The sequence below is a fragment of the Tiliqua scincoides genome, chromosome 4 (assembly GCF_035046505.1).
Source record: "Tiliqua scincoides isolate rTilSci1 chromosome 4, rTilSci1.hap2, whole genome shotgun sequence".
Lineage (NCBI taxonomy): Eukaryota > Metazoa > Chordata > Lepidosauria > Squamata > Scincidae > Tiliqua > Tiliqua scincoides.
In genome coordinates, this window is record NC_089824.1 from 31638494 (window position 1) to 31655912 (window position 17419).

Below are 17419 nucleotides of genomic sequence, written 5' to 3' on the forward strand. Positions count from 1 at the left end.
ATAAGCAGGAACAGTCCTGGTTGAATTTTGGATGGGAGACTGAAAGCTGATAAAGCTGTGTGAGACAGCAGAACCAGGAAGAGTTGTTTACAGCTTGGCCGACCTGAAACTGCTCCTGCTGGAAGCTTGGAAGGCAAACCCAGATGCCAGATGTGAAGGATTCCATCTGGAAGAGAAGGGTTCCGCAAGCTACCTGTAAAACCATTATTGTAAAAACTCATTTGTACTCCGCTATGGAGCTTTGTAAGCTGCCATGGGCATTTGCTTTGGAATGGGAAAAGTGGGATATAAATCTCTCAAATAAGCTGCCCTAGATATATCAATTAGAAAAGCCACTCAATTGAAAACTGATAAGATAGCTGCTCTACCAGTGGGCTTTAACTCCTTCTGGTGGAGCCAACCCTAACGCTTCATACATTGTTGAGCTGCACTCTCTCAGCCACCCAACAAGAGACACTGGTAACACTCTCTTGCCCACTGTTCTACCTTGGTATGCTATGAAGGGGGGCTCTGTCGTTCTGAAAGATTTAGTACATGCTGTAGACCACCTCAGAGCCTTCCTGACATCCAAATGCTCTTTAGGGTGCTTTGAATTCAGACAAAAGCTAGGCAATATTAACTCCTGCTGTCTATTAAATGCTGAATTTTGGTAAAAGGTTGGATCAGCTCTTAGCACCACTCTGTAAAAATACACGTACAGGTGAATTGACAATATTTCAAGTTCTGACGCCGTCCTTGCAGATGTTATAGCAGCAAGGGACAGAGTCTTAAACAAGATCAATCAGATTGTTGCAATGGGTTCAAATGGTGGTCCCATTAGAGCTTGCAAAACCTCAAGATCCTGATTTGCGGTTCTGTGCAATGTAAGTGGATTTGACAGACTTAGGGCCAAATCCTATCCAATATTCCAGTGCTGGTGCAGTTGTGCCAGTGGGGTGTGCACTGCATCCTGTGGTGGGGGGCATTCACTGGGGCCTTCTCAAGCTATGAGAACATGCATTCCCTTACCAGGAGGCTCATTGCGAGTACACCAGAGCTGGAAAGTTGGATAGGATTGGGCCCTTACTCCTCTAAGGAATCTTTTGACTTGAGGGTTTGTGGATATGAATACCGCTTGCCTGCTCCCAGGGTACCAATTGTCTTTGCAGGGTACTTGTATGAAGACCCTTCTCTAATCCATCCTGCAAAAACTGCAGAAAGATTGGTATGTCTGCCTCTAATAGAGAATACCCTTTAGATATGCACCAAGAGTGAAGTTTTCCAGGTCACTCTATCTACCTTCCTCGATGATTATGCCCACTGTGAAGATAACAAGGTCTTAATTACCCTCTCTGAGGGTTTCATTTCATTTATGTAAAGGATGTAATTTATCTGCATCTGTGAAGACACAAGGGGATCTGATTTTTTTAGGGCTTTTTTTAAAGGCATCCTATCATGAGGAAATCTTTTCAAGAAAACCTTTCTGCCAATAGTAAAATGAAACAGACCCACACAGAAGCTGGTCACCAACTCTTATTGTTAAAGAGCAAATACTTGCATTTTCTCATCCTACTTTTGCATGAAAGCATACAAACTGAACTTCAGGGGAAAATGAAACAAATGTAATACATTTCCCACCTAATCTCCCAATGAATAAATTTAGACTCAAAGTTCATTTGCTCCTCCTTCTCCCTCACAACTCCTTTTTCTGAGGAGAGGAACTGATAACTTAAAATAATTAACCAAGTACATTTTGTGATGCACTGTCTTTGTTTTTTATTTTGTTAATTACCAATGTACAAGATTAGCTTTTGCAATGGTTCTCTCAGTCATTCATTAGTGCAAATTAATAAGTGTTTGTACTGAACTTAATTCTCCATTCTTAATCAGTATTAGGCAAGCCACACTCTTTTTTTCCTCATTGACACTTTTTTAAAGCTTTCTTCCATATAAACTAACATGAATAATTCAGGTAAATTCTGAACATCATTATTTTTCCAAGGAAAACAGTTTGAACATGTTTCTTCATGTATTGTGGAAGGGCAACCTAAGAGATTAAAACCATCTTGATATGTGTAGGGCAACTAACAAGATAGGCTGAAAGTCTGTTAATTCAGTGCTTTTATCAAAGCAATCACAAGTTAATATTCATGAATAAGAAAGTGTAACAATATGTAGAAAAATAATATTTTGGCAGAATTCAACTGCTATATTGAGAAAATGAAAGTAAATATAGCAGAGTCGTACTGCACATAGTTTTTGCAGTTTGATATGTTACAGAAATGTTAATTCTAGGAAATCTGCTTCATGTGTGTACAAAACTGTATAAGTTAAATTTAATGGAATTTACAGTGGATATTGAAAGCATGATACAAATGGTAATTTTTAAAATGTTACTCTAATAAGGAAGCACAATTCGCTAAAAGTAGCGTTTAATAATTCACATCAGTAAGTTTCAGAACTTATTACACATCTTTGTAGTTCAGCAAATACCCTCAATACTGCTAAAACAATTTAAATGTGTTTATTTTATATATAAAAACAAAATTTAGAGATGCTTAATTAGGAGCATCTGAATTTTTTCATGAACTTAAAAAGGGCTGAGAATAATTAACACTAATAAAAAAAATTAGTTCAATTGTGCAAAGCATATGTAACTTATGTTCTATTTGGATTATCTAGATCCATACCCAAAAGCAAGAAGAGCGGTTCACATTACTTTCTTATATCCTCCTAATCTCAAATTATCCTATGAAATTGCAGTATATCACAGATCTCTTTTTAAAATGCCTGCAAGATACCAGACCAGGAGAGAATAGATAAGAATCTTTTATTTTTTTTTCCTTGAAGATTACCTACTATCCTCTTGGAAATAACCCAAGGTATATGTAAACATTTTTTCAATGCTGCTTAATGAGTTAGAATAGTCTGTTCAGCTTCTACAGTAAGTCAGAACAGTGGCACCAATGTCTTAACATTAATCACATTCATCTTATTGTACATTACTCTTGTGCAAGTAATAAAGGCTTTATTCATGACCTTGGCTACACAGATGTAGCAGAGAAGGTTATCAGCTATTACAATTCTATAAAATTAAGCTGACAGAATATCACATTCCATCATCTTGAAAAGCCAGCAGCATTTTTCTACGTAGTGAGGATACGTTTGGCCTAAGCCTTTAACACCTTTTATAACAGCCATGCAATAGAAATAACCTTGGAGATGTTGCATAAGTGAGAAGAACACAGAGCAGTCTGCATATTTTCTAAACCAAGCCAAGAATGACTCTTGGCTCTTCTGAATGGCTGTGACTGTTTTGAAAGTTTAAAGCTCTATAAAACTAGAGCTCAATTAGTGTATTTATATACACACAAATATATTTTTAAATAAAGTCTTTCTGCTTCAATTTTATTCTGGCCAGTCTTTGGGGGGGTGAGGGAAATAAATAAAATAGAGAAGTTTGAACTGTTTTGCATATCCTTGTGGAAGAACAGAACATATTTTAGAGTTCCAGAAAAATCACTGTACAGAAGAAACAGCTTATATACAACTAACTGTGCAATTTAGTTGTGCCGGCCTGTCTGTTAAAAGAAGCTCAACTTCACTTTGATTCAAATTTGCTTTTACTCTTGTCCAAATCCTTCTGTTTCCTCAATGGCAAAAAGCAGCTTCTCTTTTAGCTGTTCATAGCTTTTGTAAGGTGGCAGATCCAAACGATTAAAACTGGGGACAAAGAAATATAATCAGCTTTCATCTATGTTGCATAGAGCACTACAGAATTACTTGCTTCAGTCAATGAATGATAAATCATATTCTTCACAGTAGGTAAATTGCATATGAAATTTCATTTACATCCCATGTGAACAATGTTAAGTTGATAAAACACTTTAGAGCTATAGATTGGTTATGTTACCAATTTATTTGGAAAGTAGCAGGTATATTTTCTTTGAGTTTTGCAATGCAGGCTTTACAGAAGTTCAAGATATGTACATCCAACTTATTAATAGGCTTAGTCAGGACTTTGAAGCAAGAGCAGCTGCAAAGACATCAGCAAAAATAACAGAAGTTGCTTGGAAACAACTGGGACAGCTCAATAACTTTGAAAATAGTGACACCTTGCTGTGGCATCAGGGAAAAACAGCTTGATAACATTGAAAATCTGGGATTTCCCAGGGACAGAAGGGAGGGACAGGGTGAAGGAAGCAGTCAGTATGGCCAAGACTGACTGGTCACAGTTAGAGCTATTCCAAAGAACAGAAGAGCATTAATACTGTATAAGGGAAAAGGGCCCTGAATGTTCTCCAATAACAGAACAAAACACATCATCCACGTTTTACCACTACCAAGTGGGAGAGGATGATTAAAGCAGAGTTTAGTCAAGACACCCTACAGCTTTCTCGGTTTGGTTTTTAAGTCTAAATTCTGTCATTATGGTTAATATGATTTAAAAAGACAAAAGGAACATTCTTATGACAGCACCGTTCTGTGTTGTAATTGCTTTGGCCCAGTGAGAACACACATGAGTCATACTCTAGGCCACAGGCAACTCTTTGGAATTACACTGGCTCCCCAAGTTACAAATAGCTGCATTGGTGCTTTCTTACAGGCTCAGTATGACCTCCGGTGGTGCATTTACACATGTGCAATAGTACCAGGCTGGCAACAACTAGATGTTTCAACTTAAACATGGTTTCACTTAGGTACCAGGGGTCCATACTTAAGTAGGAGACTTGGTTTATGTTATGCTGAGATGAGCACTTCAAGAGCCTGGAAGAGCATCATATTCAAGCCTCAGCCTACGACCATTTTTTAAGCTATGCAACCCACTTTGTAAACAACTTTTTGCTGAAAAGTAGTATATAAATACTGTTACCATATCTAGTTTGACATTTTGTTTAACCCAATGCCTACATCATCTCTACAGCCATGCAAACCTGAAGTGTGACAATTTATAACCAAGAAAACTATGTTGCAGCTTTGATCCTTTGACTTGTTTTCCACTGTGCTACAGCTTTGTGCAGATGTTATTTACAAATTTATATCTCACTATGGGTGCAATGCTAATCCCTTATGTCAGTGCTTTCCAGCACTGGCATAGCGGTGCCAATGGGACATGTGCTGCATCCTGCAGTTGGATGTCACCCACGGAGGCTTCTTCAAAGTAAAAGAATGTTCCCTTCCCTCAGAGCTGCATTGTCCTTATGTCAGTGCTAGAAAGCACTAACATAAGGGGTTAGGATTGCGCCCTTTATCTCCCTAATGGACATTCAACGCAGCTATGTTATAATTTCATCTCTGAGTCTATAAACCAAATAACAAATAGCTAGCCAATTAATTTTATACTCTGCTGTATGGAGATGATAGTCTCTGGAGACAGCCAAAGTACGATGAAGTAAACTGGATAGAAGACACCAACCAGAGTGTACACAAATGCAAAGAATTCCAGCTACAACTTACCACAATGTACAAGTATATGTAAACCGATCTTGTCAAATATTTCCTTGCTTCCTTATGTTTGATGAGGTACAGGAAATACGACAAAGTTCTCCCTACCATTTGCCAAAACAATATAGGCAACCAGCTTACCATACTGATTCATGCACACTGAGGTAAGTTATCATTTGGTAAATAGTCTAGAGACACTTTTTCAGATGGTGCTTCATATTCAGCATGGGCGGAGTAACTGTATCTCTTTACCAAATCAGTGGCTGTTGCTGGTGTTTCAGAACCTTTTTAGATTGTGACCACTTTTGGGAGACGGCCATTGTTATTTGATTCTGTCTATAAATAGCTTTGTGAACTACTCACCATGTATGACTTCTTGGTAGCCAGGTTTCTTTGCCAACCTTTTCAATGCAGAATTTCTGGGGACCATTACTTCCTGAACAATAAACATCAAAATATTTTTGGTAATAATATCTTATAAACATAGATTTATAAAGAACCAGAAATTGTTATAGTATGAATTATAGTTATGTACTTACCCATGAGCTCAGCAAATCCTCCTAGAGGTAAACGGCAAGTACCAGTTACAAACTGCATCAGTCGCATACGGACTTCATTATCAGCTTCTTTTATGAACTAATGGTAGAAATTGAAATGGTCCATTTCATTACGCTGAAATGCAAATTAGTGTTATCCTCTTCTCTGTCTACCTCTAATACTTGTGTCATCATAAACGTTTCATATATTTGCTTCTGATGTTCTTAAAACAAAATGCTGCAGCAGTCTGAGAGCTTTCCTGGTTAGCACACAATGCTGTTACATACATCAATAAACGAATATCTTCAAGAATACTACATACTGTTTAAAACAAAGTGCTGTCTTATTTTGAGAACAGTAAGAGATGTTACACCAGATATTCATCTGGCATAACAATTTCTCTCCTAACCCTTTAATATTCTAACTGAAAGGGCATTCCATTCCTGACCCCTCTTTTTGGGCTGGTGAAGTGAGGGGGGGGGGGAATCACTAATATAGGAATGCTATAATGGAAGCATAGGCTACTACATATGCAATAGCTGATTTCTGTTAAACATCTCCCCTTCGCACCAGCTGGAGGTGTTCCAGCCCTTCTCTTCCTTCCATATTTTATATAAGTGCACAAAGCTATGCAAGGGAGGTGCCAGTACAGTCATGCGTTGCTTAATGAAAGAGATGCAGACTGGCCCCCCCCCATCATCAAGTGAGGCTTGATGTTATACAAAGCCTCCAAAAGGTGAGGGGAGCCATGCTCCCCTCACCTCCAAAGTTTTTCTGAGACTTGCAGAGGTAGCCTGCAACTGTGCACTGCTTCTACGAGACTCAGAATGCCTGTTTCAGGCAAAAAGACGCGACTTCCGGTTTCCCGGGAATCCGGTTTCCCGTGTTCTTGGTCAAAACAGCCAGTCTGAGTCTAAATGATCATTCTGAGGCCTACAGAGGCTGTGAGCGGACATACGCAGCCTCTGCGGGGCTCAGGAGATCCTCCATAGGGTGCCGGAAGCCTCCCGCATTCAGGGATAACTGAATCTGTGGATACAGGATCTATAGATATGGGGAGACCCCCTATTGCATTCTTTCTAAAACAAAAACTTGATAGTGATGACTTAAAGGTCATCATTTCCCACAATTAGTAATACCTGCCAGAACCATATTATTTGCTTGCTGTTTCTTGTATAGTGACGATAGACAGTGTTTCTCTGCCAGTCTGCCAAGTCAACCTCTTGCATGCCACAGAGCATAACCTAGGAAAAGACCACAAGCTTTAGAAAAATAGTGCATCTGAAACTGAACATACAAAATATTTCATTTACAATTAAACTGCTTCGCACACATTTGATGTTCTTTTCCTGCCATAACTGAACAATTTGCTTATATTAAATTTTTTGCTGGAACTCAACAACTAGCTACTATCTCCAAGACTCTAAATTCGCACCTCCAACTCCTTTTCATCAAAATACTGTAGCCACTGAAGAGGAACAACTTCATTGAATCCATCTAGGAAAGCTTTGGTTTGTTCTCGAACTCCTCGTGAAAACCGCCACTCTGCCATAAGGCTAAAACAGATAAAGGGGAATTTTTATTTTAAAACATGCTGCTACATCAACATTGAATCACTGTTTTAATTTTATTTATTTATTTATAGTCTAAGAAGGTGCCTCGTGACAATACTTTGATCCTGAGATGCCTCCCTATCCAAATTTATATGTATTATTACTAGTTTGTATTCCGAGCTCTCGCAATCAAAGCACTGTGAAGAAATGGCCACTATTAATCAGAGGCATCACTAGGGTTTGTGTCACCCCATTAATTTTACTTATAACAGTACAGGTCACCCAACAAATCAGTATCCAACAAAAAACCAATGGCCAACTTGATGACACTTAACACAACTGAATAAGAGTTCTAGCATTAGCTCTGATACCTAGAAATGAAAGCTGACTCATACTAACACCTAATTGGTTTCCTGCTGTGTTGTACCATCGTAATACCAACTCATTGGCTCTCAGAACAATCAGTGTCATTGGTCAGCTTTGAGTTAAAGAAATCTACTTTTTGTTACATAAGGCGGTTGTGTTTTCCTTTTCTGATTAGTCAGCTACACGTTTGATAGAAGACAGATATTTAAATATATGCAGTTTGTTTCACTGCATTCCGCATTGTTACCTGTTTAATGATATATAACATGATGGTATTATTCAAAAATCCCAAGATTTTCACAATTTTGGCCAGTAGTGGTGTCACCACCCCCTCCCCGAGGGTCAGGCGGTGTAGTCTGCACCGCCCAGTGATGCTACTGCCACTAATCCATCTCAGAACTAGACCTATCTAAAGATATTTGTGACATAATGGTATTTCAATCATTGCAGAAATCTTGCATGAAAATTTTTAAATGTATGAATTTACCCACTCCTCCAGCTATGATAGTTACTGAAATTTTTTTTAAAAAGAAAGTTAACTAGACAGATGTTCAATGCCAATATTAACATTGTTCCAGTCTAATATGATTTGACTGAAAGATATGCACATAAACATACACAAAATATGTTTAGAGAAGATTATTATGTGAACTACAATTCAAAATATGATGATGAACAGCAAACATGATGAATAAAAGCTAAAAAAAATTAAGAAAATGTCTGTCAGCACATTTTCAGTTCTTTTTTCTCCATACCCAATGTATTCTTCTTTGTTTTCTTCCGTTACAAGTAAGTTTGAACCTCCTGATTTCAGCTCATGTGAGGTAACTTTTCCTAGTAGTTCCATGTCAACACAGAAGTACATTTCTAAGTTACATTCTTCAATGTTATTGTCCCTAGGAGGAACAAATTAAGAGATCAACCAGAAATAATCATTCTACCAAAATTATGGGGAAAATGGCGAGCATCTGGAAAAGATGTACAAACCTTATCCAAATTAGGGAATTATAAAATTCAGTATCAATAGATTCCAAATCCTTTATTGTAAGTTTCTTATTTAGCATGCGCTTGTAGAATGGCAGGGAAAAACCAGTGTCAATGAATTTGCCATGAAACAATGCCTGTTGAAGATAAAAAATCAGTTTGGTATTCATTTCAAAAGAGTATTGTTCGTGGTATAAAAAGTAATTGCTGCTCTAGAAGTTTCAAAGCAGACATTCATAAACAGCACATAGAGAAACAACACATAATGAAATGGAAGTACTACACTAAGTACTGAGTAACATGATCCTTTACCATCTCTATTCCCTCAATATTCCATAAGATCCTGGAAGTTGCTGATTGTTTGCTTTTTAATTTTTTTCTAATTGCTTACCTGGGTAGGCTCCCAAGAATGTATGCTACCTTATTTTTCAGAGATAGTTTTTCTTTCAGACTGATAGGTACTCCATCACCATTGGTACTGTTATTTGTCCTCTAACTTATTTCTTAACACAGGATTTCCCTTTATCCCGAAACCACTGCCAATCCTTCAAACACACAGTGTAGTACACACAGCTGTACAAACATGTAACATCTTTATTGTTGCAGTTGCCACCATTTGTTTCCAGACATGGTTCAAGGTATTGCTTATGTAGAGTACTGCCTCCCCTCATATGAATCTGCCTGTTCTGCTAGATTTTTCAGAGGGCTTCTTGCAAATAAGCATTGTCAGCTGCTGCCCATGAGAAATTCTTTTCAGTAGTTGCTCTTGTCCTGTAGAACTCCCTGTCCAGTCAAGAGTGGCCCAGCGGTTCTCCTGGCCACGGTGGCACCCAGGAGCCTGCCTAGAGGTACCAACCCCCCCCCCATGCCTGCTGCCTTCCCCAGGGGCGTTCCGAGGGCCAGGGAGGTCACATGCAGCCTTCCCAGCCCTCAGAAGGCCTTCTAAGGCTTCTAGAGGACATTTACACATCACTTCCACACACGGCCTCCCAGGATCTCAGAAGGCCTTCTAAAGACTTTTTAAACGCCTGTTCCGGTTTTCAGCTAAAAACTGGAAGTGACATTTAAAGGTCTTTAGAAGGCCTGGGAGGCCATGTGTGGAAGTGATGTTTAAAAGTTCTCCAGAGGCTTTAGAAGGCCTTCTAAGGGCTGGGAAGACAGCACACAGCCTCTCCGGCCCTCAGAAAACCTCCAGGGGTGGTAGTGGGCACAGGCGGCTCCCACCTGAGGCAGGTGCCACAAGCAGCAGCACCACCACCCTCAGCCACACAGCCCAGGGTCACTTGTACCCATGGACTTTCCTCCAGTAACCCCACTAGACTGGCCAGCACTCCCATTGCCACTCATTGCTGAAAACCTGCTATGGCTCTGGTCCAATTTTACTGACGTCTGTTTTCTGTCTCTGACGTTTAGTATTGTTTTGCTACAAACTTTAATTGATTTTATGGATTACATTAATTTTATGGTTTGTATGCAAAAGGAAATGTGCAGGATAAAAAGCTTTTAAATAAATACCGAACACATTTTAAAAGAGCTTCCTCTATCCTCAACACAGTTTGCCAATCACCCATGATATGTGAATGTATGTGACCACTCAAAGAAGAAAACAAGGTTGCTTACCTGGCACTGTTGTTCTTCGAGAGTGGGTCACATACATTCATAGTCCCTCCCACCTCCCCTGTAGGAGTCTCTCTGAGGGTTTCTCTACATCTTGTAAGGATGAACTCCCAACGTGTTGCTGAAATTGGAGAACGAACTATGAGTTTAGCAATGACTGGGACATCAAACAGAGAGCCCCCACACCCCTATGATGAACAAAAGGCTCAAGATTTCTGGGTAAAGAACCAAACTCATCTCCCTGCCTGACAGACACTATATCCTGAGGTCTTTCTAAACTAGCAAACAAAATACCCATGTGTGAAAACGCTTATCCACCTTGTTTCTGTTTTGTAATCTTGTATGGTTCTCAACCTTTTTTTCCCTAAGCGAATAGACTCAACGTTCTATAAGACTTTAAGGGATATGCTCCTTCCCCTTGTTATTTCAAGTGTCATTTTTTGTATCTTATGCAGCTCTACCAGAGAGTAAAGTCTTTTCCATTCACAGAAGGACCGTTTCTGAGCTAGCTGTACTGCATGAGAAAAGTGACCCAATGTTTACAAAAATTCTTCAGTTTGTTCTGTTTATAACACAAGATTTTGAACGAGATCTTTTCCAGATCTTATTTTATGCTCCACTTCAAGTTTAGAAGGGTTCACTCTGGAAGATTTTATTTTGGGATTCCTGTTTGATTTTGATCATCCCTTTTCATCTTAGGGCCTATTTCAAGGGTCCCAATTTGCCATCATCCCCTATTTATTTTTTTTATGCTGACAAGGAAGAATCTACACTATGAAGTAAGACATGTAAAAACCACAATGATGAACAGGGGTTCTTTTTTCTTTTTTTTTTTTAAAGGCATCCATTTGTACCACACTGCATTCCATGTCATTCTCAAAGGGCTTCCAGCGCTCTGCTGTGGGGGAGGGGGGAGCCCGGGGGCGGGGGAACCAGACCAGATAAGCTACAGTAGGGAGGAAGTGTGAATAAAGATCTCTTGCATGAGCACCATTACACTTACCCTAAGGATACAATCCGGTGAATTTGTCTTTGGAGGATACTGTATACAGTGATGCCTCGCAAGACGAATGCCTCGCGCAACAAAAAACTCGCAAGACGAAGGCGTTTTGCAATTTTTTTGGTGACTCGCAAGACGAATTTTTCTATGGCTGTGCTTCGCAAGATGAATTTTTTTGCATTTTTTTTTGTTTTGGTTTGTTTTAAATCGCACAACTGTTAATACCCAGGATGCATTGAAGTTTTGTGCTTGAAATTTTTTGAAATCCTCTGTACAGTATGTATGCCTTTAAAGAGCACTTAATAAACACTTTGTAAACCAAATTTGACTTTGTTCTGACTTTTTTTGCCCATAGGAACGCATTAATTAAATTTCAATGCATTCCTATGGGAAACCGCGCTTCGCAAGACGAAATTTTCGCAGTACGAAACGACTCACGGAACGAATTAATTTCGTCTTGCGAGGCATCACTGTATTGAGCTATTGTCTTATGATTCAAAGTCCTTTCCCCAGATAATTACAATTAATATAGACTCAGCACTATGTGCATTCCCCCCATACTGTGAATATTAATCACTTTTCACTTGCACCAAACCCACTCGTCAGTTTGAAGAGAACTTTTTGAGTCAAAAGCTCAGCTACACCTGATATGTTATTGCTTTATTCACATTAGAAAATGTAGTCAGAACAAGGCATGTGGTTCATTCACTTGCTTAGAAAGCTGTTGCCCAACGAACTGAAAAATAAAATTTAAACTCTAATGAAGAAAGTACACCAATTCCTTCTTTGCATATTTTGTTATAGTTATCCTGAGGAATACTTTTTTGAATACAATAAAATGTCAAACTCACCATGGCAATAAACCGTCCAATGAAACAGAAATACGATAGATGATCTGGGTTTATTGTTGATGCTGGATTTATCTGCAGACAGTAGTTGCTCTTTCCAGCATATTCAAATAGACAGTACATAGGATTCAGTACTTCATGGGAAAGCAAGAAGAACCATTCTCTACAAAAATTTACAATAGGATAAAATACAACAAACAAAGCTGTCTTCAAGCAGTGCAAAAAAGGACTTAAATACTTAGTTGGATCTAAGCAACTACAAACAGAAAAAAGCCTGCAGAAGACATTTTCCCAACCCTTCTCCCAATACAGACCCCTAAGGGCCAAACAGCTGCTTGTGAGGGCTGGTGGCCCATGGAAGGATGGCATGTGTCATGGAAAGCTCCATATAGAGAAGGGAATCCACTGAAATAAGATGGAGGCACCTTGCATGATCAGAGCTGCCCTGACAATCCATGAGCTTCCTTCTGCTTGGAGCTATTTAGGCATATGTGCAGGAGAGGGAAATGATGCTCTGAAAGCTTTCACTAGAGCAAGCTGCCCATCTGACCAGATAAAGGGATTTTAAACCAAAAAACAGTTGCCCACTACTCAATGATTGGCTGAATAAAAACTTTCAAAAGACTTCTGGCTGCGCGTCGTTTATTTTGACCCAAGCATACAGTTGTCTAATGAAATCAAAGCAAGTCCGAATACTACCTAATAATTTTTAAAAAACCAAGTGGAAAAGCCAGTTAGGAAATTGACAATGCTACTTTGATCCCCTGTACAAGCAGGGGCCAAACTTCAGACCGCGGCCAGATCCGGAGCCTGGAAAATGCCTTCCCCCACATGCAGGGCACTTACCATTCCACTGCAGAGTGTCTTATTGTTCCAGCAGATATCTGCAGAAAGTTGTGCTGGACAGCTGCTTTTGCTGCCTGTTGCCCAAGTAGGCTCTGTGCCCTCGAGCGACTTTCTGCAGAGATCACCTGGAAAGATAAGATGCTGCGCCATGGAATGGTAAGTGCCACACACAATGGGGAAGGAATTTTCATCACGCAGCAGTCAGATTGTTTAGAGACTGCTGCCCTATACAGAACTACCTTTACCAAATTGGATACAGCCAACAAAGTTTTTGGCTTTTTTCTGGATTGTAAATACAGGTAAGACTTTTGAATCCATGGATTCTGGATCCACAGATTCAACTCAATGTAGGTCATCCAACCCACATTGAGAGTGGACCTCTACCCTCTGGACATGACCAGAGATGTCCTCCAGTTTTGTCTGGAGGATACAGACTAGCCCACCCCACAGATCCCATTATCTGGGGATTTCAGCATTCTTGGAGGTTCTGGGAGCAAAACCTCTGCAGATGCCAAGGTCCAACTTTATTTTCACCAGTGGCAGGATTGTCAGTATTTGCTACAAATTGCAAGCATTCTCCAGTTAAGAATATTACCACCCTCACAACATACACACTATAGCAGCCATTTTCAACCACTGTGCCATGGCACACTGGTGTGCCATGAATGGTCCTCAGGTGTGTCGTGGGAATTTGGGAGAGGGTTGTTTATTAGTAGGGCCATTGGGGGATGTGAGCCCCCCACTGACAGCAGTGTGCCTTGTCAATTGCCCAAAAACTGATGGTGTACCTTGACCATTTTAGTGCCTTGCCAGTGTGCCATGAGATGGAAAAGGTTGAAAATCACTGCACTATAGTATGGTCTTTATATTCAACAGTTCAAATTATTTCCTGTCTTTTACGTTCAACATAAAACCAAATGTTTTCTCTGAAAGTGTGATGCATATGCACAATGGGGGTTCATTACTGCATACAGACCTTATGTGTGCAGCTGAGCACTGAAGTGTTTTGAAGCATTCCTTACTAAGTGTTATACAACAGTCCAGAGACCCTGATTCTCAAGATTTGTGCGGCTGTTCATGCAGCTGACAGAGCTAAACACCATCCCTTTGTTAATCTTGCTGTTTGCAAGCTGCATCATCCACTTGTAGACACTGAGGATACCTGTTATTGATCCCATAATTTCCGAAGAGGAGGAGTGGGCGATAGAACAGCCTCCTTATGCCACTAGGGATTGGGCTCAGAGAATGCATTTACTACTAAAAAGAGTGCAAAGCACAGCAGGAAAAAGGGGAAGAGATTTGGCTCAGTAGACGGGTCTCCTCTCAGACCAATTCCCCACACCAAATGATAAGATTTGGCAGTGAACACCCTTTCCTTTCAAAAGATGACAAAAGGAGAGGCTGAGCTCAGATGCAGCACTTCTTTCAAGTCCTAACTACCACCAGTGGCAGAGGGGATTAAGAGGGCATGTTTCCCCTCTGCTACCAAAATAACTGTGGTATTTGAAAGTTTCAATACATTACAGAGTGTATGAATTTTCACTGGTTCCCCCCCCCCTTACAACCTCTCTAAACAAACAAGTTCTTCTAAGGAAATTATTAAAAGAGTCATGTGCCATTTAAATTATATATAATCCAGATTACAACTGAATGGCCACATAAGAAACCATCTTTCTTCCACCTAACTTCCCATACAGTACATAAGCAAAGCATATTTACAGTTACCCCCCCCCCATATCCACAGGCATTCTATTTTGGGGGGGGGGCAGATATGGAAACCATGGATACAGGGGAATGCTATATAAGTTGCAATACTGTGGTGCTCCCGCTCCCGTTACCTCAATTTTTCTTTAGTAGCAGTGGAAGCACACATTTTCTTTCTTAACAGAGGAACAATTTCTCGCTTAACACAGGAACATGACATTCAGGCAGGCAGCCTGCATGCTAGAGGGACAGAGTTAGAACACTAGGAAGCAAGAATTGCCCTTCCCGTTAATGTTTGGTGAGTCTCCTCCCTCTAGCATGCAAGATGCCTATGTTAAACAAGAAACTGTACTCCTATTAAGAAACAATTTGTGTTTCCACTGCTACTAAAGAAAAATTGATGTAATGGGCGCAGGGAAAGGGACAAAGAACCACAGATAAGTGAAATCATGGATACCAGAATCTGCGGATATGAACACCTGTATATTTTACATACTATATATATATACACATTTCCTACAAATATTTCATAGATTTTAGCAATATTTTTACCTGGCTAAACCACCATAATCCAATCCTTCTTCTCCTCTGAATATGACATACAATCGTCTCCTTAAGTCATAGGGTTTTAAAGCCATGATCTAGAAAAAAATTTTTGAGAAAAAATGCAACTTTGAATCAACCACAGTAAATTTTGAACAAAAATGTTACAATATTTATTATTTACATCCCAGTTTCCATCAAAGAACATTCATGAACTGGTTTGTATAATGAAAAACAGGTTCTGTGTCCAAAAGGAGCTCAAAAACAAAAACAAACAGAAAAGATTGTGTCATGTCACATTTTGAGGCACTTTATTATATAGAGCTATATGAAATTTTCCTTTTTAAAAAACTTTCAGGGCAAAAGGGGAAATGGCACAGTATTTCTACAAACAAAAAAATGCATGATCCCCAAATATAATTTTTTCCTGCATTTTTTCTGCCTATTTGTAGCCACTCTGTGTCCTCTGTCCTGTCTCTGCTACTTTCCTGGCACTATTTTTTTTACTTCTTCAAAACGTGGTCCCAATCAATTATGGCTCAAAAAGATTATATCTCAGTACTATAGAATGAGATTTGGCTATTTAAAAAAATAACTGAAAGGAACAGGACCTTCTCAGTGGTGGCACCCCAAATGTAGAATTCCTTCCCCTGGAACTAAGAATGGCTCTCTCCTTGAAGACCTTTCGGCAGGGCCTTAAGACCTTTATACTTAGGATGGTGTTCAATAGCTGACATGATGGACCGGTGTTTTAATTAAACGTAATTTTTAATGTTTTTATGTGATCCACTGGGTTTTGTATTGTTTATAACATTTTATTATTGCTATATATTTTAAATTTTGTAAGCTGCCTTGATTGCCCTTACCAGGAAAAAGGCAGGGTAGAAATTCTTTAAATCCCGGGTTTCCAAAGCCCGGCCTGCGGGCCAGATGCAGCCCCTCGTGAGCCTCTATTTGGGCCACCAAAAGTCTCTCCATCTGGCCCATTGCAGCCCCATAATTCTCCAGCGGTGAGGGGAGCTCTGCTCTGCTCCCCTCACCTCAAGAAGATATTCTGAGGGACAGGGAGGCTGCACACAGTCTTCCCAGCCCTCAGAATGCATTCTAAGCTCTTCAGGAGGCCTTAGAAGGTCACTTCCAGTTGGGGGGGGGGGTGGAGTGAAGGAATCTGAAGGAGTGTGAGTGAGAGAGAGCACACAAGGGAGGAATGCCAAGTGGGGAGCATTAAGCTCAGGAGTGGAGTTGGGAGGAAGAGGGGCTGACTGGCAAGGAGGCGTGCTGACTCCCAGACTGCTGGGCTTTGAACTTCAGGAAGGGGAAAAGTCTGCAGCAGCCACCCAAATTACCTTACTTTTGCCTTCTTCACCATGTTGGTGAAGGAACTGGAAGAAACAAGTAAAGGAACTGGGAGGAGGTGTGGGGGGGGGAGGGAATGCCAAGAGGGGAGCTTTAAGGTTGCAAACCTATCCACATTTGCCTGGGAGGAAGTTCCATTGTACACAATGGGATTTACTCCTGAGTATACATGCATGGGTTGTGCTCCAAGCTCGGGAGGAAGAGGGGCAGCTGGCAAGGAGCACACTATCTCCCAGACCGCTGGGCTCTGAACCTCAGGATGGAAAGAAAACGTTTGCTGCAGCCCTGTGCAGTTGCCTCCTTTTGCCTTCTTTAATAATAATAATAATAATAACTTTATTTCTACCCCGCCTTTCTCCCCGAAGGGACTCAAGGCGGCTTACAACATATTAAAAACCATTTAAAAAACAAATAAAAACATATTAACACATACTAAAAACAGCAGTCAGAGTAAAAATAGGTAAAAAGAGCATAGAGCAGCAGCAAGTCATAAAAGAATCAGGCCTGTAAAAAAAATATTAAAAGATGTTAAAAAGATGTTAAAAGGCCAAGAACTCAGAAGGCCTGTTTAAACAGAAGGGTCTTCAGGCCTTGCCGAAAGGTCTCAAGAGAGGGAGCCATTCTTAAGTCAAGGGGAAGGG

At 40.1% G+C, this 17419-nt stretch overlaps 1 protein-coding gene across 2 annotated transcripts in view; it reads right to left on the reverse strand.

The window, feature by feature from the left end:
- Positions 1–1730: 1730 nt before the first annotated feature.
- Positions 1731–17419, reverse strand: part of WWP1 (WW domain containing E3 ubiquitin protein ligase 1) — a 61638-nt gene continuing 45949 nt past the window's right edge. For both annotated transcript variants that reach the window (XM_066626250.1, XM_066626248.1), the window contains exons 16-24: positions 15432–15520; positions 12333–12492; positions 8868–9001; positions 8636–8776; positions 7397–7517; positions 7101–7205; positions 5964–6060; positions 5788–5860; positions 1731–3702 (exon numbers count right to left, since the gene is read on the reverse strand). In XM_066626250.1, the coding sequence (XP_066482347.1) occupies positions 3603–3702; positions 5788–5860; positions 5964–6060; positions 7101–7205; positions 7397–7517; positions 8636–8776; positions 8868–9001; positions 12333–12492; positions 15432–15520 (1020 nt within the window). In that variant the 3' untranslated portion in view covers positions 1731–3602. The remainder of the gene's footprint in view (positions 3703–5787; positions 5861–5963; positions 6061–7100; positions 7206–7396; positions 7518–8635; positions 8777–8867; positions 9002–12332; positions 12493–15431; positions 15521–17419) is intronic.